Here is a 25,733-nt window from a genome sequence, read left to right on the forward strand (position 1 = left end):
GTCTCAGCAAAAACATCACCCCTCCCCCATCTGTCTCAGCAAAAACATCAACCCTCCCCCCATCTGTCTCAGCAAAAACATCAACCCCTCCCCCATCTGTCTCAGCAAAAACATCACCCCTCCCCCATCTGTCTCAGCAAAAACATCAACCCTCCCCCATCTGTCTCAGCAAAAACATCAACCCTCCCCCATCTGTCTCAGCAAAAACATCAACCCCTCCCCCATCTGTCTCAGCAAAAACATCAACCCTCCCCCATCTGTCTCAGCAAAAACATCAACCCTCCCCCATCTGTCTCAGCAAAAACATCACCCCACCCACATCTGTCTCAGCAAAAACATCACCCCTCCCCCATCTGTCTCAGCAAAAACATCAACCCTCCCCCATCTGTCTCAGCAAAAACATCAACCCTCCCCCATCTGTCTCAGCAAAAACATCAACCCTCCCCCATCTGTCTCAGCAAAAACATCACCCCTCCCCCATCTGTCTCAGCAAAAACATCACCCCTCCCCCATCTGTCTCAGCAAAAACATCACCCCTCCCCCATCTGTCTCAGCAAAAACATCACCCCTCCCCCATCTGTCTCAGCAAAAACATCACCCTCCCCCATCTGTCTCAGCAAAAACATCAACCCTCCCCCCCATCTGTCTCAGCAAAAACATCACCCCTCCCCCCATCTGTCTCAGCAAAAACATCAACCCTCCCCCATCTGTCTCAGCAAAAACATCAACCCTCCCCCATCTGCTCAGCAAAAACATCAACCCTCCCCCATCTGTCTCAGCAAAAACATCAACCCTCCCCCATCTGTCTCAGCAAAAACATCAACCCCTCCCCCATCTGTCTCAGCAAAAACATCACCCCTCCCCCATCTGTCTCAGCAAAAACATCACCCCTCCCCCATCTGTCTCAGCAAAAACATCAACCCTCCCCCATCTGTCTCAGCAAAAACATCAACCCTCCCCCATCTGTCTCAGCAAAAACATCAACCCTCCCCCATCTGTCTCAGCAAAAACATCACCCCTCCCCCATCTGTCTCAGCAAAAACATCACCCCTCCCCCATCTGTCTCAGCAAAAACATCAACCCCTCCCCCATCTGTCTCAGCAAAAACATCAACCCTCCCCCATCTGTCTCAGCAAAAACATCAACCCTCCCCCATCTGTCTCAGCAAAAACATCAACCCCTCCCCCATCTGTCTCAGCAAAAACATCACCCCTCCCCCATCTGTCTCAGCAAAAACATCAACCCTCCCCCCATCTGTCTCAGTAAAAACATCAAACCTCCCCCATCTGTCTCAGCAAACACATCAACCCCTCCCCCATCTGTCTCAGCAAAAATATCAACCCCTCCCCTATCTGTCTCAGCAAAAACATCACCCCTCCCCCATCTGTCTCAGCAAAAACATCAACCCTCCCCCATCTGTCTCAGCAAAAACATCAACCCTCCCCCATCTGTCTCAGCAAAAACATCAACCCTCCCCCATCTGTCTCAGCAAAAACATCAACCCCTCCCCCATCTGTCTCAGCAAAAACATCAACCCTCCCCCATCTGTCTCAGCAAAAACATCAACCCTCCCCCATCTGTCTCAGCAAAAACATCACCCCTCCCCCATCTGTCTCAGCAAAAACATCACCCCTCCCCCATCTGTCTCAGCAAAAACATCAACCCCTCCCCCATCTGTCTCAGCAAAAACATCACCCCTCCCCCATCTGTCTCAGCAAAAATATCAACCCTCCCGCATCTGTCTCAGCAAAAACATCACCCCTCCCCCATCTGTCTCAGCAAAAACATCACCCCTCCCCCATCTGTCTCAGCAAAAACATCAACCCTCCCCCATCTGTCTCAGCAAAAACATCAACCCTCCCCCATCTGTCTCAGCAAAAACATCAACCCTCCCCCATCTGTCTCAGCAAAAACATCACCCTCCCCCATCTGTCTCAGCAAAAACATCACCCCTCCCCCATCTGTCTCAGCAAAAACATCACCCTCCCCCATCTGTCTCAGCAAAAACATCAACCCTCCCCCATCTGTCTCAGCAAAAACATCAACCCTCCCCCATCTGTCTCAGCAAAAACATCACCCCTCCCCCATCTGTCTCAGCAAAAACATCAACCCCTCCCCCATCTGTCTCAGCAAAAACATCACCCCTCCCCCATCTGTCTCAGCAAAAACATCAACCCTCCCCCTCTGCAAAACATCATCCATCTGTCTCAGCAAAAACATCACCCTCCCCCATCTGTCTCAGCAAAAACATCAACCCTCCCCCATCTGTCTCAGCAAAAACATCAACCCCTCCCCCATCTGTCTCAGCAAAAACATCAACCCCTCCCCCATCTGTCTCAGCAAAACATCAACCCTCCCCATCTGCTCAGCAAAAACATCAACCCTCCCCCATCTGTCTCAGCAAAAACATCAACCCCTCCCCCATCTGTCTCAGCAAAAACATCAACCCTCCCCCATCTGTCTCAGCAAAAACATCACCCCTCCCCCATCTGTCTCAGCAAAAACATCAACCCTCCCCCCATCTGTCTCAGCAAAAACATCACCCCTCCCCCATCTGTCTCAGCAAAAACATCAACCCTCCCCCATCTGTCTCAGCAAAAACATCAACCCTCCCACATCTGACTCAGCAAAAACATCACCCCTCCCCCATCTGTCTCAGCAAAAACATCACCCCTCCCCCATCTGTCTCAGCAAAAACATCACCCCTCCCCCATCTGTCTCAGCAAAAACATCAACCCCTCCCCCATCTGTCTCAGCAAAAACATCAACCCTCCCCCATCTGTCTCAGCAAAAACATCACCCCTCCCCCATCTGTCTCAGCAAAAACATCAACCCTCCCCCATCTGTCTCAGCAAAAACATCAACCCCTCCCCATCTGTCTCAGCAAAAACATCACCCCTCCCCCATCTGTCTCAGCAAAAACATCACCCCTCCCCCATCTGTCTCAGCAAAAACATCACCCCTCCCCCATCTGCCTCAGCAAAAACATCACCCCTCCCCCATCTGTCTCAGCAAAAACATCACCCCTCCCCCATCTGTCTCAGCAAAAACATCAACCCTCCCCATCTGTCTCAGCAAAACATCACCCTGTCTCAGCAAAAACATCACCCCTCCCCATCTGTCTCAGCAAAAACATCAACCCTCCCCCATCTGTCTCAGCAAAAACATCAACCCTCCCCCATCTGTCTCAGCAAAAACATCAACCCTCCCCCATCTGTCTCAGCAAAAACATCAACCCTCCCCCATCTGTCTCAGCAAAAACATCAACCCTCCCCCATCTGTCAGCAAAAACATCAACCCTCCCCCATCTGTCTCAGCAAAAACATCAACCCCCCCATCTGTCTCAGCAAAAAATCACCCTCCCCATCTGTCTCAGTCATCTGTCTCAGCAAAAACATCAACCCTCCCCCATCTGTCTCAGCAAAAACATCACCCCTCCCCCATCTGTCTCAGCAAAAACATCAACCCTCCCCCATCTGTCTCAGCAAAAACATCACCCTCCCCCATCTGTCTCAGCAAAAACATCAACCCCTCCCCCATCTGTCTCAGCAAAAACATCAACCCTCCCCCATCTGCTCAGCAAAAACATCAACCCTCCCCCATCTGTCTCAGCAAAAACATCAACCCTCCCCCATCTGTCTCAGCAAAAACATCAACCCTCCCCCATCTGTCTCAGCAAAAACATCAACCCTCCCCCATCTGTCTCAGCAAAAACATCAACCCTCCCCCATCTGTCTCAGCAAAAACATCAACCCCCCCCATCTGTCTCAGCAAAAACATCACCCCTCCCCCATCTGTCTCAGCAAAAACATCAACCCTCCCCCATCTGTCTCAGCAAAAACATCAACCCTCCCCCATCTGTCTCAGCAAAAACATCAACCCTCCCCCATCTGTCTCAGCAAAAACATCCCCATCTGTCTCAGCAAAAACATCACCCCTCCCCCATCTGTCTCAGCAAAAACATCACCCCTCCCCCATCTGTCTCAGCAAAAACATCACCCCTCCCCCATCTGTCTCAGCAAAAACATCAACCCTCCCCCATCTGTCTCAGCAAAAACATCACCCCTCCCCCATCTGTCTCAGCAAAAACATCAACCCTCCCCCATCTGTCTCAGCAAAAACATCAACCCTCCCCCATCTGTCTCAGCAAAAACATCAACCCTCCCCCATCTGTCTCAGCAAAAACATCAACCCTCCCCCATCTGTCTCAGCAAAAACATCAACCCCCTGTCTCAGCAAAAACATCAACCCTCCCCCATCTGTCTCAGCAAAAACATCAACCCTCCCCCATCTGTCTCAGCAAAAACATCACCCCTCCCCCATCTGTCTCAGCAAAAACATCAACCCTCCCCCATCTGTCTCAGCAAAAACATCAACCCTCCCCCATCTGTCTCAGCAAAAACATCAACCCTTCCCCATCTGTCTCAGCAAAAACATCGCCCCTCCCCCATCTGTCTCAGCAAAAACATCAACCCTCCCCATCTGTCTCAGCAAAAACATCACCCCTCCCCCATCTGTCTCAGCAAAAACATCACCCCCCCCATCTGTCTCAGCAAAAACATCACCCTCCCCCATCTGTCTCAGCAAAAACATCACCCCTCCCCCATCTCCCCCATCTGTCTCAGCAAAAACATCAAACCTCCCCCATCCGTCTCAGCAAAAACATCAACCCCTCCCCCATCTATCTCAGCAAAAATATCAACCACTCCCCCATCTATCTCAGCAAAAACATGAACCCTCCCCCATCTGTCTCAGCAAAAACATCACCCCTCCCCCATCTGTCTCAGCAAAAACATCACCCCTCCCCCCATCTGTCTCAGCAAAAACATCACCCCTCCCCCATCTGTCTCAGCAAAAACATCACCCCTCCCCCATCTGTCTCAGCAAAAACATCACCCCTCCCCCATCTGTCTCAGCAAAAACATCACCCCTCCCCCATCTGTCTCAGCAAATACATCAAACCTCCCCCATCCGTCTCAGCAAAAACATCAACCCCTCCCCCATCTATCTCAGCAAAAACATCACCCCTCCCCATCTGGCTCAGCAAAAACATCACCCCTCCCCCATCTGTCTCAGCAAAAACATCACCCCTCCCCCATCTGTCTCAGCAAAAACATCACCCCTCCCCCATCTGTCTCAGCAAAAACATCACCCCTCCCCCCATCTGTCTCAGCAAAAACATCAACCCTCCCCCATCTGTCTCAGCAAAAACATCAACCCTCCCCATCTGTCTCAGCAAAAACCCCCCATCTGTCTCAGCAAAAACATCAACCCTCCCCCATCTGTCTCAGCAAAAACATCAACCCTCCCCCATCTGTCTCAGCAAAAACATCAACCCTCCCCCATCTGTCTCAGCAAAAACATCAACCTCTCCCCCATCTGTCTCAGCAAAAACATCAACCCTCCCCCATCTGTCTCAGCAAAAACATCAACCCTCCCCCATCTGTCTCAGCAAAAACATCAACCCTCCCCCATCTGTCTCAGCAAAAACATCAACCCTCCCCCATCTGTCTCAGCAAAAACATCACCCTCCCCCATCTGTCTCAGCAAAAACATCAACCCTCCCCCATCTGTCTCAGCAAAAACATCACCCTCCCCCATCTGTCTCAGCAAAAACATCACCCTCCCCCATCTGTCTCAGCAAAAACATCAACCCTCCCCCATCTGTCTCAGCAAAAACATCAACCCCCTCCCCCATCTGTCTCAGCAAAAACATCAACCCTCCCCCATCTGTCTCAGCAAAAACATCACCCCTCCCCCATCTGTCTCAGCAAAAACATCAACCCTCCCCCATCTGTCTCAGCAAAAACATCAACCCCTCCCCCCATCTGTCTCAGCAAAAACATCAACCCTCCCCCATCTGTCTCAGCAAAAACATCAACCCTCCCCCATCTGTCTCAGCAAAAACATCAACCCCTCCCCCATCTGTCTCAGCAAAAACATCAACCCTCCCCCATCTGTCTCAGCAAAAACATCAACCCTCCCCCATCTGTCTCAGCAAAAACATCAACCCTCCCCCATCTGTCTCAGCAAAAACATCAACCCTTCCCCATCTGTCTCAGCAAAAACATCACCCCTCCCTCATCTGTCTCAGCAAAAACATCAACCCTCCCCCATCTGTCTCAGCAAAAACATCAACCCTCCCCCATCTGTCTCAGCAAAAACATCAACCCTCCCCCATCTGTCTCAGCAAAAACATCAACCCTTCCCCATCTGTCTCAGCAAAAACATCGCCCCTCCCCAATCTGTCTCAGCAAAAACATCAACCCCTCCCCCATCTGTCTCAGCAAAAACATCAACCCTCCCCCATCTATCTCAGCAAAAACATCACCCCTCCCCCATCTGTCTCAGCAAAAACATCACCCCTCCCCCCATCTGTCTCAGCAAAAACATCACCCCTCCCCCATCTGTCTCAGCAAAAACATCACCCCTCCCTCCATCTGTCTCAGCAAAAACATCACCCCTCCCCCATCTGTCTCAGCAAAAACATCAACCCTTCCCCATCTGTCTCAGCAAAAACATCACCCCTCCCCCATCTGTCTCAGCAAAAACATCACCCCTCCCCCATCTGTCTCAGCAAAAACATCAACCCTCCCCCATCTGTCTCAGCAAAAACATCAACCCTCCCCCATCTGTCTCAGCAAAAACATCAACCCTCCCCCATCTGTCTCAGCAAAAACATCAACCCTCCCCCATCTGTCTCAGCAAAAACATCAACCCCTCCCCCATCTGTCTCAGCAAAAACATCAACCCTCCCCCATCTGTCTCAGCAAAAACATCAACCCTCCCCCATCTGTCTCAGCAAAAACATCACCCTCCCCCATCTGTCTCAGCAAAAACATCAACCCTCCCCCATCTGTCTCAGCAAAAACATCAACCCTCCCCCATCTGTCTCAGCAAAAACATCAACCCTCCCCCATCTGTCTCAGCAAAAACATCAACCCTCCCCCATCTGTCTCAGCAAAAACATCAACCCCCCCCATCTGTCTCAGCAAAAACATCAACCCTCCCCCATCTGTCTCAGCAAAAACATCAACCCTCCCCCATCTGTCTCAGCAAAAACATCAACCCCTCCCCCATCTGTCTCAGCAAAAACATCAACCCTCCCCCATCTGTCTCAGCAAAAACATCAACCCTCCCCCATCTTCTCAGCAAAAACATCACCCCTCCCCCATCTGTCACAGCAAAAATCATCATCTGTCTCAGCAAAAACATCAACCCTCCCCCATCTGTCTCAGCAAAAACATCAACCCTCCCCCATCTGTCTCAGCAAAAACATCAACCCTCCCCCATCTGTCTCAGCAAAAACATCAACCCTCCCCCATCTGTCTCAGCAAAAACATCAACCCTCCCCCATCTGTCTCAGCAAAAACATCAACCCTCCCCCATCTGTCTCAGCAAAAACATCAGCTCAAAAACATCAATCTGTCTCAGCCATCACCCTCCCCCATCTGTCTCAGCAAAAACATCACCCTCCCCCATCTGTCTCAGCAAAAACATCACCCCTCCCCCATCTGTCTCAGCAAAAACATCAACCCTCCCCCATCTGTCTCAGCAAAAATCATCATCTGTCTCAGCAAAAACATCACCCTCCCCCATCTGTCTCAGCAAAAACATCAACCCTCCCCCATCTGTCTCAGCAAAAACATCAACCCTCCCCCATCTGTCTCAGCAAAAACATCACCCCTCCCCCATCTGTCTCAGCAAAAACATCAACCCTCCCCCATCTGTCTCAGTAAAAACATCAAACCTCCCCCATCTGTCTCAGCAAACACATCAACCCCTCCCCCATCTGTCTCAGCAAAAAAATCAACCCCGCCCCTATCTGTCTCAGCAAAAACATCAACCCACCCCCATCTGTCTCAGCAAAAACATCAACCCTCCCCCCATCTGTCTCAGCAAAAACATCAACCCTCCCCCATCTGTCTCAGCAAAAACATCAACCCTTCCCCATCTGTCTCAGCAAAAACATCACCCCTCCCTCATCTGTCTCAGCAAAAACATCAAACCTCCCCCATCTGTCTCAGTAAAAACATCACCCCTCCCCCATCTGTCTCAGCAAAAACATCACCCCTCCCCCATCTGTCTCAGCAAAAACATCAACCCTCCCCCATCTGTCTCAGCAAAAACATCAACCCTCCCCCATCTGTCTCAGCAAAAACATCAACCCTCCCCCATCTGTCTCAGCAAAAACATCACCCCTCCCCCATCTGTCTCAGCAAAAACATCAACCCTCCCCCATCTGTCTCAGCAAAAACATCACCCCTCCCCCATCTGTCTCAGCAAAAACATCACCTCCCCCATCTGTCTCAGCAAAAACATCACCCCTCCCCCATCTGTCTCAGCAAAAACATCAACCCTCCCCCATCTGTCTCAGCAAAAACATCACCCTCCCCCATCTGTCTCAGCAAAAACATCAACCCTCCCCCATCTGTCTCAGCAAAAACATCAACCCTCCCCCATCTGTCTCAGCAAAAACATCAACCCTCTCCCCATCTGTCTCAGCAAAAACATCACCCTCCCCCATCTGTCTCAGCAAAAACATCACCCTCCCCCATCTGTCTCAGCAAAAACATCAACCCTCCCCCATCTGTCTCAGCAAAAACATCACCCCTCCCCCATCTGTCTCAGCAAAAACATCACCCCTCCCCCATCTGTCTCAGCAAAAACATCAACCCTCCCCCATCTGTCTCAGCAAAAACATCAACCCTCCCCCATCTGTCTCAGCAAAAACATCAACCCTCCCCCATCTGTCTCAGCAAAAACATCAACCCTCCCCCATCTGTCTCAGCAAAAACATCACCCCTCCCCCATCTGTCTCAGCAAAAACATCAACCCTCCCCCATCTGTCTCAGCAAAAACATCACCCTCCCCCATCTGTCTCAGCAAAAACATCAACCCTCCCCCATCTGTCTCAGCAAAAACATCAACCCTCCCCCATCTGTCTCAGCAAAAACATCACCCTCCCCCATCTGTCTCAGCAAAAACATCAACCCTCCCCCATCTGTCTCAGCAAAAACATCACCCCTCCCCCATCTGTCTCAGCAAAAACATCACCCCTCCCCCATCTGTCTCAGCAAAAACATCAACCCTCCCCCATCTGTCTCAGCAAAAACATCAACCCTCCCCCATCTGTCTCAGCAAAAACTCACCCTCCCCATCTGTCTCAGCAAAAACATCAACCCTCCCCCATCTGTCTCAGCAAAAACATCAACCCTCCCCCATCTGTCTCAGCAAAAACATCAACCCTCCCCCATCTGTCTCAGCAAAAACATCAACCCTCCCCCATCTGTCTCAGCAAAAACATCAACCCTCCCCCATCTGTCTCAGCAAAAACATCATCAACCCTCCCCCATCTGTCTCAGCAAAAACATCAACCCTCCCCCATCTGTCTCAGCAAAAACATCAACCCTCCCCCATCTGTCTCAGCAAAAACATCAACCCTCCCCCATCTGTCTCAGCAAAAACATCAACCCTCCCCCATCTGTCTCAGCAAAAACATCAACCCTCCCCCATCTGTCTCAGCAAAAACATCACCCTCCCCCATCTGTCTCAGCAAAAACATCACCCTCCCCCATCTGTCTCAGCAAAAACATCAACCCTCCCCCATCTGTCTCAGCAAAAACATCAACCCTCCCCCATCTGTCTCAGCAAAAACATACACCCCTCCCCCATCTGTCTCAGCAAAAACATCACCCCTCCCCCATCTGTCTCAGCAAAAACATCAACCCTCCCCCATCTGTCTCAGCAAAAACATCAACCCTCCCCCATCTGTCTCAGCAAAAACATCAACCCTCCCCCATCTGTCTCAGCAAAAACATACCCTCCCCATCTGTCTCAGCAAAAACATCAACCCTCCCCCATCTGTCTCAGCAAAAACATCACCCTCCCCCATCTGTCTCAGCAAAAACATCAACCCTCCCCCATCTGTCTCAGCAAAAACATCAACCCTCCCCCATCTGTCTCAGCAAAAACATCAACCCTCCCCCATCTGTCTCAGCAAAAACATCAACCCTCCTCCCCCCATCTGTCTCAGCAAAAACATCAACCCTCCCCCATCTTGTCTCAGCAAAAACATCAACCCTCCCCATCTGTCTCAGCAAAAACATCAACCCTCCCCATCTGTCCAGCAAAAACATCACCCTCCCCATCTGTCTCAGCAAAAACATCACCCTCCCCATCTGTCTCAGCAAAAACATCACCCTCCCCCATCTGTCTCAGCAAAAACATCAACCCTCCCCCATCTGTCTCAGCAAAAACATCACCCTCCCCCATCTGTCTCAGCAAAAACATCAACCCTCCCCCATCTGTCTCAGCAAAAACATCAACCCTCTCTTCTCCCATCATCTGTCTCAGCAAAAACATCATCCCCATCTGTCTCAGCAAAAACATCACCCCCCCCATCTGTCTCAGCAAAAACATCAACCCTCCCCCATCTGTCTCAGCAAAAACATCACCCTCCCCCATCCTCAGCATCACCCTGTCTCAGCAAAAACATCAATCCCTCACCCTCCCCATCTGTCTCAGCAAAAACATCACCCTCCCCCATCTCAGCAAAAACATCAACCCTCCCCCATCTGTCTCAGCAAAAACATCAACCCTCCCCCATCTGTCTCAGCAAAAACATCAACCCTCCCCCATCTGTCTCAGCAAAAACATCAACCCTCCCCCATCTGTCTCAGCAAAAACATCACCCCTCCCCCATCTGTCTCAGCAAAAACATCAACCCTCCCCCATCTGTCTCAGCAAAAACATCACCCTCCCCCATCTGTCTCAGCAAAAACATCAACCCCTCCCCCATCTGTCTCAGCAAAAACATCAACCCTCCCCCATCTGTCTCAGCAAAAACATCAACCCTCCCCCATCTGTCTCAGCAAAAACATCAACCCTCCCCCATCTGTCTCAGCAAAAACATCATCTGTCTCAGCAAAAACATCACCCTCCCCATCTGTCTCCCTCCCCCATCTGTCTCAGCAAAAACATCAACCCTCCCCCATCTGTCTCAGCAAAAACATCAACCCTCCCCCATCTGTCTCAGCAAAAACATCAACCCTCCCCCATCTGTCTCAGCAAAAAACAACCCTCCCCCATCTGTCTCAGCAAAAACATCAACCCTCCCCCATCTGTCTCAGCAAAAACATCACCCTCCCCCATCTGTCTCAGCAAAAACATCAACCCTCCCCCATCTGTCTCAGCAAAAACATCAACCCTCCCCCATCTGTCTCAGCAAAAACATCAACCCTCCCCCATCTGTCTCAGCAAAAACATCAACCCTCCCCATCCTCAGCAAAAACATCTGTCTCAGCAAAAACATCAACCCTCCCCCATCTGTCTCAGCAAAAACATCAACCCTCCCCCATCTGTCTCAGCAAAAACATCAACCCCTCCCCCATCTGTCTCAGCAAAAACATCAACCCTCCCCCATCTGTCTCAGCAAAAACATCAACCCTCCCCCATCTGTCTCAGCAAAAACATCACCCTCCCCCATCTGTCTCAGCAAAAACATCAACCCCCCCCCATCTGTCTCAGCAAAAACATCAACCCTCCCCCATCTGCAAAAACATCACCCTCCCCCATCTGTCTCAGCAAAAACATCACCCTCCCCCATCTGTCTCAGCAAAAACATCAACCCTCCCCCATCTGTCTCAGCAAAAACATCACCCTCCCCCATCTGTCTCAGCAAAAACATCAACCCTCCCCCATCTGTCTCAGCAAAAACATCACCCCTCCCCCATCTGTCTCAGCAAAAACATCAACCCTCCCCCATCTGTCTCAGCAAAAACATCACCCCCCCTCCCCCATCTGTCTCAGCAAAAACATCAACCCCTCCCCCATCTGTCTCAGCAAAAACATCAACCCTCCCCCATCTGTCTCAGCAAAAACATCAACCCTCCCCCATCTGTCTCAGCAAAAACATCACCCTCCCCCATCTGTCTCAGCAAAAACATCAACCCTCCCCCATCTGTCTCAGCAAAACATCACCCTCCCCATCTGTCTCAGCAAAAACATCAACCCTCCCCCATCTGTCTCAGCAAAAACATCACCCCTCCCCCATCTGTCTCAGCAAAAACATCACCCTCCCCCATCTGTCTCAGCAAAAACATCCCTCCCCCATCTGTCTCAGCAAAAACATCAACCCTCCCCATCTGTCTCAGCAAAAACATCACCCTCCCCATCTGTCTCAGCAAAAACATCAACCTCCCCCCATCTGTCTCAGCAAAAACATCAACCCTCCCCCATCTGTCTCAGCAAAAACATCACCCTCCCCCATCTGTCTCAGCAAAAACATCAACCCTCCCCCATCTGTCTCAGCAAAAACATCAACCCTCCCCCATCTGTCTCAGCAAAAACATCAACCCTCTCCCCCATCTGTCTCAGCAAAAACATCACCCTCCCCCATCTGTCTCAGCAAAAACATCACCCTCCCCCATCTGTCTCAGCAAAAACATCACCCCTCCCCCATCTGTCTCAGCAAAAACATCACCCTCCCCCATCTGTCTCAGCAAAAACATCACCCCTCCCCCATCTGTCTCAGCAAAAACATCAACCCTCCCCCATCTGTCTCAGCAAAAACATCAACCCTCCCCCATCTGTCTCAGCAAAAACATCACCCTCCCCCATCTGTCTCAGCAAAAACATCAACCCTCCCCCATCTGTCTCAGCAAAAACATCAACCCTCCCCCATCTGTCTCAGCAAAAACATCAACCCTCCCCCATCTGTCTCAGCAAAAACATCAACCCTCCCCCATCTGTCTCAGCAAAAACATCAACCCTCCCCCATCTGTCTCAGCAAAAACATCACCCTCTCTGTCTCAGCAAAAACATCACCCTCCCCCATCTGTCTCAGCAAAAACATCAACCCTCCCCCATCTGTCTCAGCAAAAACATCACCCTCCCCCATCTGTCTCAGCAAAAACATCAACCCTCCCCCATCTGTCTCAGCAAAAACATCACCCTCCCCCTCTGTCTCAGCAAAAACATCAACCCCTCCCCCATCTGTCTCAGCAAAAACATCAATCTGTCTCAGCAAAAACATCAACCCTCCCCCATCTGTCTCAGCAAAAACATCAACCCTCCCCCATCTGTCTCAGCAAAAACATCAACCCCTCCCCCATCTGTCTCAGCAAAAACATCAACCCTCCCCCATCTGTCTCAGCAAAAACATCACAACCCCCCCCATCTGTCTCAGCAAAAACATCACCCTCCCCCATCTGTCTCAGCAAAAACATCAACCCTCCCCCATCTGTCTCAGCATCAAAAAATCAACCCTCCCCCATCTGTCTCAGCAAAAACATCACCCTCCCCCATCTGTCTCAGCAAAAACATCAACCCTCCCCCATCTGTCTCAGCAAAAACATCACCCCCCCCCATCTGTCTCAGCAAAAACATCACCCTCCCCCATCTGTCTCAGCAAAAACATCAACCCTCCCCCATCTGTCTCAGCAAAAACATCAACCCTCCCCATCTGTCTCAGCAAAAACATCACCCCTCCCCCATCTGTCTCAGCAAAAACATCAACCCTCCCCCATCTGTCTCAGCAAAAACATCAACCCTCCCCCATCTGTCTCAGCAAAAACATCAACCCTCCCCCATCTGTCTCAGCAAAAACATCCCCATCTGTCTCAGCAAAAACATCAACCCCCCCCATCTGTCTCAGCAAAAACATCACCCTCCCCCATCTGTCTCAGCAAAAACATCACCCTCCCCCATCTGTCTCAGCAAAAACATCAACCCTCCCCCATCCTCAGCAAAAACATCATCCCCATCTGTCTCAGCAAAAACATCAATCCCGCAAAATCCCCCATCTGTCTCAGCAAAAACATCACCCTCCCCCATCTGTCTCAGCAAAAACATCACCCCTCCCCCATCTGTCTCAGCAAAAACATCACCCCTCCCCCATCTGTCTCAGCAAAAACATCACCCTCCCCCATCTGTCTCAGCAAAACATCATCCCCTCCCCCATCTGTCTCAGCAAAACATCAGTCAAAAAACATCAACCCCTCCCCCATCTGTCTCAGCAAAAACATCACCCCTCCCCCATCTGTCTCAGCAAAAACATCAACCCTCCCCCATCTGTCTCAGCAAAAACATCACCCCTCCCCAATGTGTCTCAGCAAAAACATCAACCCCTCCCCCATCTGTCTCAGCAAAAACATCAACCCTCCCCCATCTGTCTCAGCAAAAACATCACCCCTCCCCCATCTGTCTCAGCAAAAACATCAACCCCTCCCCCATCTGTCTCAGCAAAAACATCACCCCTCCCCCATCTGTCTCAGCAAAAACATCACCCCTCCCCCATCTGTCTCAGCAAAAACATCACCCCTCCCCCATCTGTCTCAGCAAAAACATCACCCCTCCCCCATCTGTCTCAGCAAAAACATCAACCCTCCCCCATCTGTCTCAGCAAAAACATCACCCCTCCCCCATCTGTCTCAGCAAAAACATCAACCCTCCCCCATCTGTCTCAGCAAAAACATCAACCCCTCCCCCATCTGTCTCAGCAAAAACATCACCCTCCCCCATCTGTCTCAGCAAAAACATCAACCCTCCCCCATCTGTCTCAGCAAAAACATCAACCCTCCCCCATCTGTCTCAGCAAAAACATCACCCCTCCCCCATCTGTCTCAGCAAAAACATCAACCCCTCCCCCATCTGTCTCAGCAAAAACATCAACCCTCCCCCATCTGTCTCAGCAAAAACATCACCCCTCCCCCATCTGTCTCAGCAAAAACATCAACCCTCCCCCATCTGTCTCAGCAAAAACATCAACCCTCCCCCATCTGTCTCAGCAAAAACATCACCCCTCCCCCATCTGTCTCAGCAAAAACATCAACCCTCCCCCATCTGTCTCAGCAAAAACATCAACCCTCCCCCATCTGTCTCAGCAAAAACATCAACCCTCCCCCATCTGTCTCAGCAAAAACATCACCCTCCCCATCTGTCTCAGCAAAAACATCACCCTCCCCCATCTGTCTCAGCAAAAACATCAACCCTCCCCCATCTGTCTCAGCAAAAACATCAACCCTCCCCCATCTGTCTCAGCAAAAACATCAACCCTCCCCCATCTGTCTCAGCAAAAACATCAACCCTCCCCCATCTGTCTCAGCAAAAACATCAACCCTCCCCCATCTGTCTCAGCAAAAACATCACCCCTCCCCCATCTGTCTCAGCAAAAACATCACCCCTCCCCATCTGTCTCAGCAAAAACATCAAGCCCTCCCCCATCTGTCTCAGCAAAAACATCAACCCTCCCCCATCTGTCTCAGCAAAAACATCAACCCTCCCCATCTGTCTCAGCAAAAACATCACCCTCCCCCATCTGTCTCAGCAAAAACATCAACCCCTCCCCCATCTGTCTCAGCAAAAACATCAACCCCTCCCCCATCTGTCTCAGCAAAAACATCACCCCTCCCCCATCTGTCTCAGCAAAAACATCAACCCCTCCCCCATCTGTCTCAGCAAAAACATCACCCCTCCCCCATCTGTCTCAGCAAAAACATCACCCTCCCCCATCTGTCTCAGCAAAAACATCACCCCTCCCCCATCTGTCTCAGCAAAAACATCAACCCTCCCCCCATCTGTCTCAGCAAAAACATCAACCCTCCCCCATCTGTCTCAGCAAAAACATCAACCCTCCCCCATCTGTCTCAGCAAAAACATCAACCCTCCCCCATCTGTCTCAGCAAAAACATCAACCCTCCCCCATCTGTCTCAGCAAAAACATCACCCTCCCCCATCTGTCTCAGCAAAAACATCAACCCTCCCCCATCTGTCTCAGCAAAAACATCAACCCTCCCCCATCTGTCTCAGCAAAAACATCACCCTCCCCCATCTGTCTCAGCAAAAACATCAACCCTCCCCCATCTGTCTCAGCAAAAACATCAACCCTCCCCCATCTGTCTCAGCAAAAACATCACCCCTCCCCCATCTGTCTCAGCAAAAACATCAACCCTCCCCCATCTGTCTCAGCAAAAACATCAACCCCTCCCCCATCTGTCTCAGCAAAAACATCAACCCTCCCCCATCTGTCTCAGCAAAAACATCACCCTCCCCCATCTGTCTCAGCAAAAACATCACCCCTCCCCCATCTGTCTCAGCAAAAACATCAACCCCTCCCCCATCTGTCTCAGCAAAAACATCACCCCTCCCCCATCTGTCTCAGCAAAAACATCACCCTCCCCATCTGTCTCAGCAAAAACATCACCCCTCCCCCATCTGTCTCAGCAAAAACATCAACCCCTCCCCCATCTGTCTCAGCAAAAACATCACCCCTCCCCCATCTGTCTCAGCAAAAAAATCAACCCTCCCCCAACTGTCTCAGCAAAAACCTCAACCCCCCCCCATCTGTCTCAGTAAAAACATCAACCCTCCCCCATCTGTCTCAGCAAAAACATCAACCCCTCCCCATCTGTCTCAGCAAAAACATCACCCCTCCCCCATCTGTCTCAGCAAAAACATCAACCCTCCCCCATCTGTCTCAGCAAAAACATCAACCCTCCCCCATCTGTCTCAGCAAAAACATCACCCCTCCCCCATCTGTCTCAGCAAAAACATCACCCTCCCCCATCTGTCTCAGCAAAAACATCAACCCCTCCCCCATCTGTCTCAGCAAAAACATCACCCCTCCCCCATCTGTCTCAGCAAAAACATCAACCCTCCCCCATCTGTCTCAGCAAAAACATCACCCCTCCCCCATCTGTCTCAGCAAAAACATCACCCCTCCCCCATCTGTCTCAGCAAAAACATCAACCCTCCCCCATCTGTCTCAGCAAAAACATCAACCCCTCCCCCATCTGTCTCAGCAAAAACATCAACCCTCCCCCATCTGTCTCAGCAAAAACATCAACCCTCCCCCATCTGTCTCAGCAAAAACATCAACCCTCCCCCATCTGTCTCAGCAAAAACATCAACCCCCCCTCCTCCCATCTGTCTCAGCAAAAACATCACCCCTCCCCCATCTGTCTCAGCAAAAACATCAACCCCTCCCCCATCTGTCTCAGCAAAAACATCAACCCTCCCCCCATCTGTCTCAGCAAAAACATCAACCCCTCCCCCATCTGTCTCAGCAAAAACATCACCCCTCCCCCATCTGTCTCAGCAAAAACATCACCCTCCCCCATCTGTCTCAGCAAAAACATCAACCCTCCCCCCATCTGTCTCAGCAAAAACATCAACCCTCCCCCATCTGTCTCAGCAAAAACATCAACCCTCCCCCATCTGTCTCAGCAAAAACATCAACCCCTCCCCCATCTGTCTCAGCAAAAACATCAACCCTCCCCCATCTGTCTCAGCAAAAACATCACTCCTCCCCCATCTGTCTCAGCAAAAACATCAACCCTCCCCCATCTGTCTCAGCAAAAACATCAACCCTCCCCCATCTGTCTCAGCAAAAACATCAACCCTCCCCCATCTGTCTCAGCAAAACATCAACCCCTCCCCCATCTGTCTCAGCAAAAACATCACCCCTCCCCCATCTCCCATCTGTCTCAGCAAAAACATCAACCCCTCCCCCATCTGTCTCAGCAAAAACATCAACCCCTCCCCCATCTGTCTCAGCAAAAACATCAACCCTCCCCCATCTGTCTCAGCAAAAACATCAACCCTCCCCCATCTGTCTCAGCAAAAACATCACCCTCCCCCATCTGTCTCAGCAAAAACATCACCCCTCCCCCATCTGTCTCAGCAAAAACATCACCCTTCTCTCCCATCATCTGTCTCAGCAAAAACATCACCCTCCCCCATCTGTCTCAGCAAAAACATCACCCCTCCCCCATCTGTCTCAGCAAAAACATCAACCCTCCCCATCCATCTGTCTCAGCAAAAACATCACCCCTCCCCCATCTGTCTCAGCAAAAACATCAACCCTCCCCCATCTGTCTCAGCAAAAACATCAACCCCTCCCCCATCTGTCTCAGCAAAAACATCACCCTCCCCCATCTCTCAGCAAAAACATCACCCTCCCCCATCTGTCTCAGCAAAAACATCACCCCTCCCCCATCTGTCTCAGCAAAAACATCAACCCCTCCCCCATCTGTCTCAGCAAAAACATCAACCCCTCCCCCATCTGTCTCAGCAAAAACATCACCCCTCCCCCATCTGTCTCAGCAAAAACATCAACCCTCCCCCATCTGTCTCAGCAAAACATCAACCCTCCCCCATCTGTCTCAGCAAAAACATCAACCCTCCCCCATCTGTCTCAGCAAAAACATCAACCCTCCCCCCATCTGTCTCAGCAAAAACATCAACCCCTCCCCCATCTGTCTCAGCAAAACATCAACCCTCCCCCATCTGTCTCAGCAAAAACATCAACCCTCCCCCATCTGTCTCAGCAAAAACATCAACCCTCCCCCATCTGTCTCAGCAAAAATATCAACCCTCCCCCATCTGTCTCAGCAAAAACATCAACCCCTCCCCCATCTGTCTCAGCAAAAACATCACCCCTCCCCCATCTGTCTCAGCAAAAACATCAACCCCTCCCCCATCTGTCTCAGCAAAAACATCAACCCTCCCCCATCTGTCTCAGCAAAAACATCAACCCTCCCCCATCTGTCTCAGCAAAAACATCAACCCTCCCCCATCTGTCTCAGCAAAAACATCACCCCTCCCCCATCTGTCTCAGCAAAAACATCACCCCTCCCCCCATCTGTCTCAGCAAAAACATCAACCCTCCCCCATCTGACTCAGCAAAAACATCAACCCTCCCTCCATCTGCCACAGCAAAAACATCACCCCTCCCCCATCTGTCTCAGCAAAAACATCAACCCTCCCCCATCTGCCACAGCAAAAACATCACCCCTCCCCCATCTGTCTCAGCAAAAACATCAACCCTCCCCCATCTGTCTCAGCAAAAACATCAACCCCTCCCCCATCTGTCTCAGCAAAAACATCACCCCTCCCCCATCTGTCTCAGCAAAAACATCAACCCTCCCCCATCTGTCTCAGCAAAAACATCAACCCTCCCCCATCTGTCTCAGCAAAAACATCAACCCTCCCCCCATCTGTCTCAGCAAAAACATCACCCCTCCCCCATCTGTCTCAGCAAAAACATCACCCCTCCCCCATCTGTCTCAGCAAAAACATCAACCCTCCCCCCATCTGTCTCAGCAAAAACATCAACCCTCCCCCATCTGTCTCAGCAAAAACATCACCCCTCCCCCATCTGTCTCAGCAAAAACATCAACCCTCCCCCATCTGTCTCAGCAAAAACATCAACCCTCCCCCATCTGTCTCAGCAAAAACATCACCCCTCCCCCATCTGTCTCAGCAAAAACATCACCCCTCCCCCCATCTGTCTCAGCAAAACCATCAACCCTCCCCCATCTGCGTCAGCAAAAACATCAACCCTCCCCCATCTGGCTCAGCAAAAACATCAACCCTCCCTCATCTGTCTCAGCAAAAACATCAAACCCTCCCCCATCTGTCTCAGCAAAAACATCAACTCCTCCCCCATCTGTCTCAGCAAAAACATCACCCCTCCCCCATCTGTCTCAGCGAAAACATCAACCCTCCCCCATCTGTCTCAGCAAAAACATCACCCCTCCCCCCATCTGCCTCAGCAAAGAGCATCAGCCCCCTCCCCAACTCGATTTTTCATCAGGTCAAAGTAATCCTTTTAAATGGAATGAAAACGTTGGATTAATCACAAAAATCAGATACTAGAACATACTTTCTGACATATACAAGTAATCTGGAGTCTGGAAATTCACTTTTTAAAACATCCTTGTGTACTAAGTAATTATACTTAATGCTTGTGAAAAAAATCTAGTTAAGATAACTCCTGTAGAACTTATGCAACCGGCACAAAATGCTGGAGGAACTCAGTAGATCAAGCAGCATCTCTGGAAAACTTAGATTACGTAACTGCTTTGCTTTTGGCAGAGCTTAACAGTGCTGTACAGATTTGATTTCTATTGCAGTGAGAGTCAGCAGAAAGTTCACTGTTTCATAAATAAAATGTGCTCAGTACTGAATTATACAATCAATCATTTGGCCATAAAAATTTCAACTTATCAGAAATAATTTTTTTAAAAATCTGCAACTGGACCTTTGTGAGCTTACCTGTTTTATCCTCGTCATAATGCTTAAAAGCACTGATGAGATCCGATTTGTGGGCAAAAATTTTCTCTCGCAGAGCTCCCAGTGCTGACCTCTCAATCGTGCTCACTCTGGGTTTATAACAAAAGCCATACCAAATTACGGATCAAGATACGTTTGCATGTCCAGTAAAACAAAATCAAAAATAATACAGAGTGAGTACTCGCAATCTTCCAAGCAGAAACAGCTGAAACTATTCAGCAGTCATACAGCATCTCAGAGAGAAACTTAATATTTCAGGTCAATAATTTTCTATCAGACCATTCTAGCATCTTCCCTCTTCCTTTTCAGCCTGATGAAGGGTTTTGTGCTGAAACAGCAAGTGTTCATTTTCCATCCATAGATGTTGCCTGAATTCCGCCAGCTTTTGGTGTGTGTTGCTCCAGATGCCAGCACCTGCACTCTCTTGTGACACAGCAGTTATGAAGAAGGGTGTAATTAGAAGCCCAGCAACTTTAGGATAAGTTGGGAGTAAAACAGCTTGAATATGGTCTCTTCTCATACTACCATTGGGTAGGAGTTATATGAACCTGAAGACCCACACTCACCAATTCAGAATAGCTTCTTCTCCTCCACCATCAGGTTTCTGAATGGCCCATGAACACTTTATTCCTTGCTTTAGCTCTATTTATTTTTTGTAATTTGTTATAGATTTTATGTCTTTGCATTGTACTGTTGCTGCAAAACAAGCTTCACCTCATCCAAAACCATGATAATAAATCTGATTCTGATTTAATTGTTGTACAGCATTCCCAAATTTCCTCTTATAACTTGAGGACTTTATTCTGAAGATCTTAGCCTTTATTACCCTGGTCTGCGATTAGACCCATTGTTCTAGAGTTGCAATACAGTACTGTGAGATGAGCTTGTATTATTTAGTTTGACTAAGTTCTGAGTGTCACGTTACTCAGAATGCATTGGGATCCTTGGAAAACCAACATAATAACAATTGTAGGCCGTATCTTGGGTAATGATGAGTTTGAGTACAGAGAGGAAATTAAGAACCTGGTGGCATGGTGCGAAGACAGTAACCTATCCCTCAATGTCAGCAAGACGAAGGAATTGGTTGTTGACTTCAAAAGGAGTAGCGGACCTCACGACCGAATTTACATCGGTGGTGTGCAAGTAGAATAGGTCAAAAGCTTTAAGTTCCTCGGGGTCAATATCACAAATGACCTGACTTGGTCCAACCAAGCAGAGTTCAATGCCAAGAAGGCCCACCAGCGCCTTTACTTCCTGAGAAAACTAGAGAAATTTGGCCTGTTCCCTAAAACCCTCACTAATTTTTATAGAAGCACCGTAGAAAGCATTCTTCTAGGGTGCATCACAGCCTGGAATGGAAGTTGTCCTGTCCAAGACTGTAAGAAGCTGCAGAAGATCGTGAACACGGCGCAGCACATCACACAAACCAATCTTCCATCCTTGGACTCACTTTACACCGCACGCTGTCGGAGCAGTGCTGCCAGGATAATCAAGGACACGACCCACCCAGCCAACACACTTTTCGTCCCTCTTCCCTCTGGGAGAAGGTTCAGGAGCTTGAAGACTCGTACGGCCAGATTTGGGAACAGCTTCTTTCCAACTGTGATAAGACTGCTGAATGGATCCTGACCCGGATCTTGGCCATACCCTCTAAATATCCGGACCTGCCTCTCGGTTTTTTTTTGCACTACCTTACTTCCCATTTCTCTATTTTCTATTTATGAGTTATAATTTAAATTTTTAATATTTACTAATTTTAACTATTTTTTATATCTTTAATATTTAATATTTGTAATCCAGGGAGTGTGAAGCGCAGATCTAAATATTGCTGTGATGATTGTACGTTCTAGTACCAATTGTTTGGTGACAATAAAGTATTAAGTATAATATTTTACTTTGGCTTCCTGCAATTTCTGTCTGGCTTTGCAACTGCCTCCAAGAAGACCACAGCCATGTTGTGGTTTGGAGCTCTGTGTGCCACAATGACCAGGAGAGCAATGCTGGCTGGAATCAGGGGTTTATGCTTTGGCTAGGGTCACCCATGCCAGACAGGTCAAAGGGTATAGGCCAGACTAAGAGTGGTCCATTGGTCCTTCAGGTTAGGGGGTTCAGCTCAAGGATAACAACTCTGACTGGACAAACAAAACTGTTATGGAAACAGCAATGAAGAATCCTTCTACATCTGAGTGCAACAGTATTCCTGAGTCTCCAACCTGGACTTGCATGGCTGTCAGTAGTGAAAACAGCGAGGAAGCCACTGGCACAATGAAGGAAGCCACCAAGACCAAAATTGGTTTCGATCGGACAGAGATGGAGGACAAACACAAGAAAATCTACAGATGCTGGAAATCCAAGCAGCACGTACAAATTTCTGGAGAAACTCAGCAGGCCAGGCAGCATCTATGGAAAAGGGTAAACAGTCGATGTTTCGGGCCGAGACCCTTATCAGGACTCATGAAGGGTCTTGGTCTGAAACATCGACTATTTACTCTCTTTCATAGATGTTGCCTGACCTGCTGAGTTCCTCCAGTATTTTGTGTGTGTTGCAGAGATGGAGGACCAACATTTCCCTAAACACCAGTAGGCATTACAGGCAGTAAGTTGCAACATTATCTGCTGGGGGTAATTTGTTCATCTTACAGTTTGTGGTGCCTCTTGACAAGTGATAACTATGAATGACTACTTTGGCAATATGAACAAGAAATATTCACAACTCTTACGTAAAATGTGGGCAGTTAATATTCAGCTGCAGCTTTGGATGGTAATGGCATGTTGGCCTGACGGCAAGCAGAAATAAAGGAAGGAATTATGCATGCCACTACAGCTAGAGAACTATATGTAGCTTTGATCTCCAAGCCTAAAATGGTGTACATTTGAGATTAACAAGCTTTGCAGTATTGAGGTCAAAGGGGAAATTGAATCTTGGAAAATATTGAGATTATGAAAACAAAGAACTGTGCATACAGCTGCTCCACCCTTTACTAAGTTTGTGACTGATACCGTTCTCAAAATCCGGTTTCCCACCTGATCCTGTATCCCTTTCCTTCCTCAGTGCTCCAAAATCTGTTGATTTTGGTGGTGGTTGAGTGAGAGGGAAAGTGCTGGGGATAACATGTTGGGTCTTTCCCATTAATTACTAGAGTCCACCTGAAGTACATTTATAAGTGAAAGAGACACTTGTTAGCCAGAAACGTGAAAGGCTGCTGGATATGCAAGTTAAATCCTGCAATTTTCAGGTACAATTGGGAAGGCTAGACATGCATGCCCTATCCTTTTATACAAAGTGTTGAGCAGACAGTATTGACAGTTAATTCCCAGTTGTTTATAATTGTGAGAAAAACCCATTGGCAAGAAAAAAATCACAACCAGTGTCTTTATTTCTAATGTGATTTTCTTTGATGAATGATGGAAGGTAATGGGAAAGTGACCATTCCACAGAGCACCTACGTTCACTGCAATGCCAACTTGACTTCTTGGTGACTGCCTTGCTCTGCCATCCCCTGCCATCCCATCACCCCTGTATCTCCCACCTGAAGTGGAATGTAAGAAAAAGGAGAGCACACAGTCCTGTTTCAGCCATTTACCATTTAAGACTTGCTGCCCCCATTACAAAGGCAGACTTGGTTCCAACCTCTGTCTCGGTGTATTCTGCTGCAATGTTGCAATGTCCTTGTCATAGTGGTGGGTGGACTTTAGAGAGGTGGAGCAGCAGGTCTGTCTGTAACATACAGTCTGACCTTCATCGTGCAGAGATTACTGCTGCATTTATTTTACCCACCTTTGCCTCAAGGTTAGCTTGGAAGTGCTTTGATTGACCTGGTATTGTACAAGGTGGGGAACAAGGTCAGGCCCAAGCTTCACATAAGCTCCTCGGTTGCTGCCAATTTCATAATAATTCGAAGCAGAAAATATGGTCAAGACCTGCATTGATATCAAATTGACAATGTCATCTATGAACTGACTGTCTTAGAAACAAAGCACATTCATCATTGGAGTAGTTTGGCCAAGCTGTTTCTCAGCTATGCCTGGATTGTGCCCAAGTGCCCATCTCAATGGGCAAGTGGCACTAGGGAAGATCACCTCATATGATAAGCAGGCACTCACTGACTGCAGCATCCCACAACATGGGGGCTGTCATATTTCCGATTAACCAATTAACCAGCACATCTTTAGGAGGAAGCCAGGGTACCCGAGGGAACCCCCATGATCACAGAGAGAATGTGCAAACTTCCATCGGTCAGTGTTGAGCTTGGGTCTCTGGAACTGTGAGAAAGCAACAGCCATTTCTCTCAGCTCTGTGAACCAGGCATTTGCAGTGTTACATTTAGAACAATGCATGCTAAAGAAAAAAACACACTTCCCATTATTTGTGAGAATATGTTGGAAACATAAGTAATTTTATAAAGTCACACATAAAACCAATCTCTAATTTTTCATTAAAATGTTTGTTCCCATTTATTTTGCACAATGCCCCAATGTCATGTGCAGAAGCTCATTACCTGCTGATATTATAAATGGTCAAGTTCAAACTGGTGGGACTGTGGTGTTGCAAGTAGGACTGGACTCACTTTGAGCTGGGGTGGCAGTGGTGTTCCTTTCACTGGGCTGAACGGATGTGTATTCATACCTTTTGGTTGTGGCAGTACTCGTAGCCCTCTTGTTTGCACTCATGGGACCTGATCAAGAGTTGCAAATTGTGCTTTTGCAGGATCTTCTCTGTCACATCGGGTCCGAAGTAGCACCCGCCTCCTCTGACAGAGTTTGCAATGCAGCCTTCCTGATGCATCGGGTCACTCCATAAAATGTCCACAATCTCAAGAAGAAAGAAAGAACGTTTACAATTTCTAAATGAGCTGTTAATTCCGTTGTTATTCACAACCTCTTTTAATATCCTTTAAATCTGGATCCCAGGACTGATGACTTAACACGTCTACTGGAGCACTGTCAACGTGGGGTCTGTCATGGTTCAAAGTAGTAACAGCAAGTAGGAATGAGAAATAACAGACAGCAATCCTTTAGCTCTTCCACCTATCTCCCTCTCCCACCTCATCCCACCTCCCCACACATCCACCTTCCCCCACATCTGCTTTCACCTTTCACCTGCTCCACTACCCCACTTTCTTATTCTGGCTTCTTCCTTGCTTTTCAATCCTGACTGTTTATTCCTTTCCTTAGAGGCTGCCTGACTTGCTGAGTTCCTCCAGCATGTTGTGCGTGTTGCTCTGGATTTCCAGCAACAGCAGAATCTTTTGTTGTATGTGAGCAATTATTTGGGTTGACTTTTGGAAAACATTAATGCATGTAAACAATAACCACAAATCCTGAGAAGCCATTTGGTCCATCACCTGGCCTCCCATAATTCAGGACCAATTCTACAATCCCTCTTTTCAGCAATAGCTGATCTTATGCAAACTACTTCAAGAAATCGCATACATCCACAGGCAGTTTTACACAGTCTGCTCCCAATAAGATACGGTGACTGCTTGGCTGATTATAGTAGAATTGCAGACTACATTTACATCTACAGGATCACCACCGCTTGTGGATTCCTCTCCACTGGCCTTCCTCATCAGAGATCTAAATCCTGAAGGTCCCAGTACTCCCAATTGTACCTTCACCTGAAAGAATGCAGTGATGTGAGAACATGGCTAACCAAC

At 48.8% G+C, this 25,733-nt stretch overlaps 1 protein-coding gene across 1 annotated transcript in view; it reads right to left on the reverse strand.

Moving 5' to 3' along the window:
• Window positions 1–25,733, reverse strand: part of ppef2a (protein phosphatase with EF-hand domain 2a) — a 64,265-nt gene that overhangs the window by 3,240 nt on the left and 35,292 nt on the right. Inside the window, exons 12-14 of the mRNA XM_063043489.1 lie at window positions 24,704–24,889; window positions 23,855–23,997; window positions 20,059–20,165 (exon numbers count right to left, since the gene is read on the reverse strand). Coding sequence (XP_062899559.1) covers window positions 20,059–20,165; window positions 23,855–23,997; window positions 24,704–24,889 — 436 coding nt within the window. The remainder of the gene's footprint in view (window positions 1–20,058; window positions 20,166–23,854; window positions 23,998–24,703; window positions 24,890–25,733) is intronic.

Source organism: Mobula hypostoma, chromosome 3 (assembly GCF_963921235.1).
Source record: "Mobula hypostoma chromosome 3, sMobHyp1.1, whole genome shotgun sequence".
In the NCBI taxonomy this organism is placed as follows: domain Eukaryota; kingdom Metazoa; phylum Chordata; class Chondrichthyes; order Myliobatiformes; family Myliobatidae; genus Mobula; species Mobula hypostoma.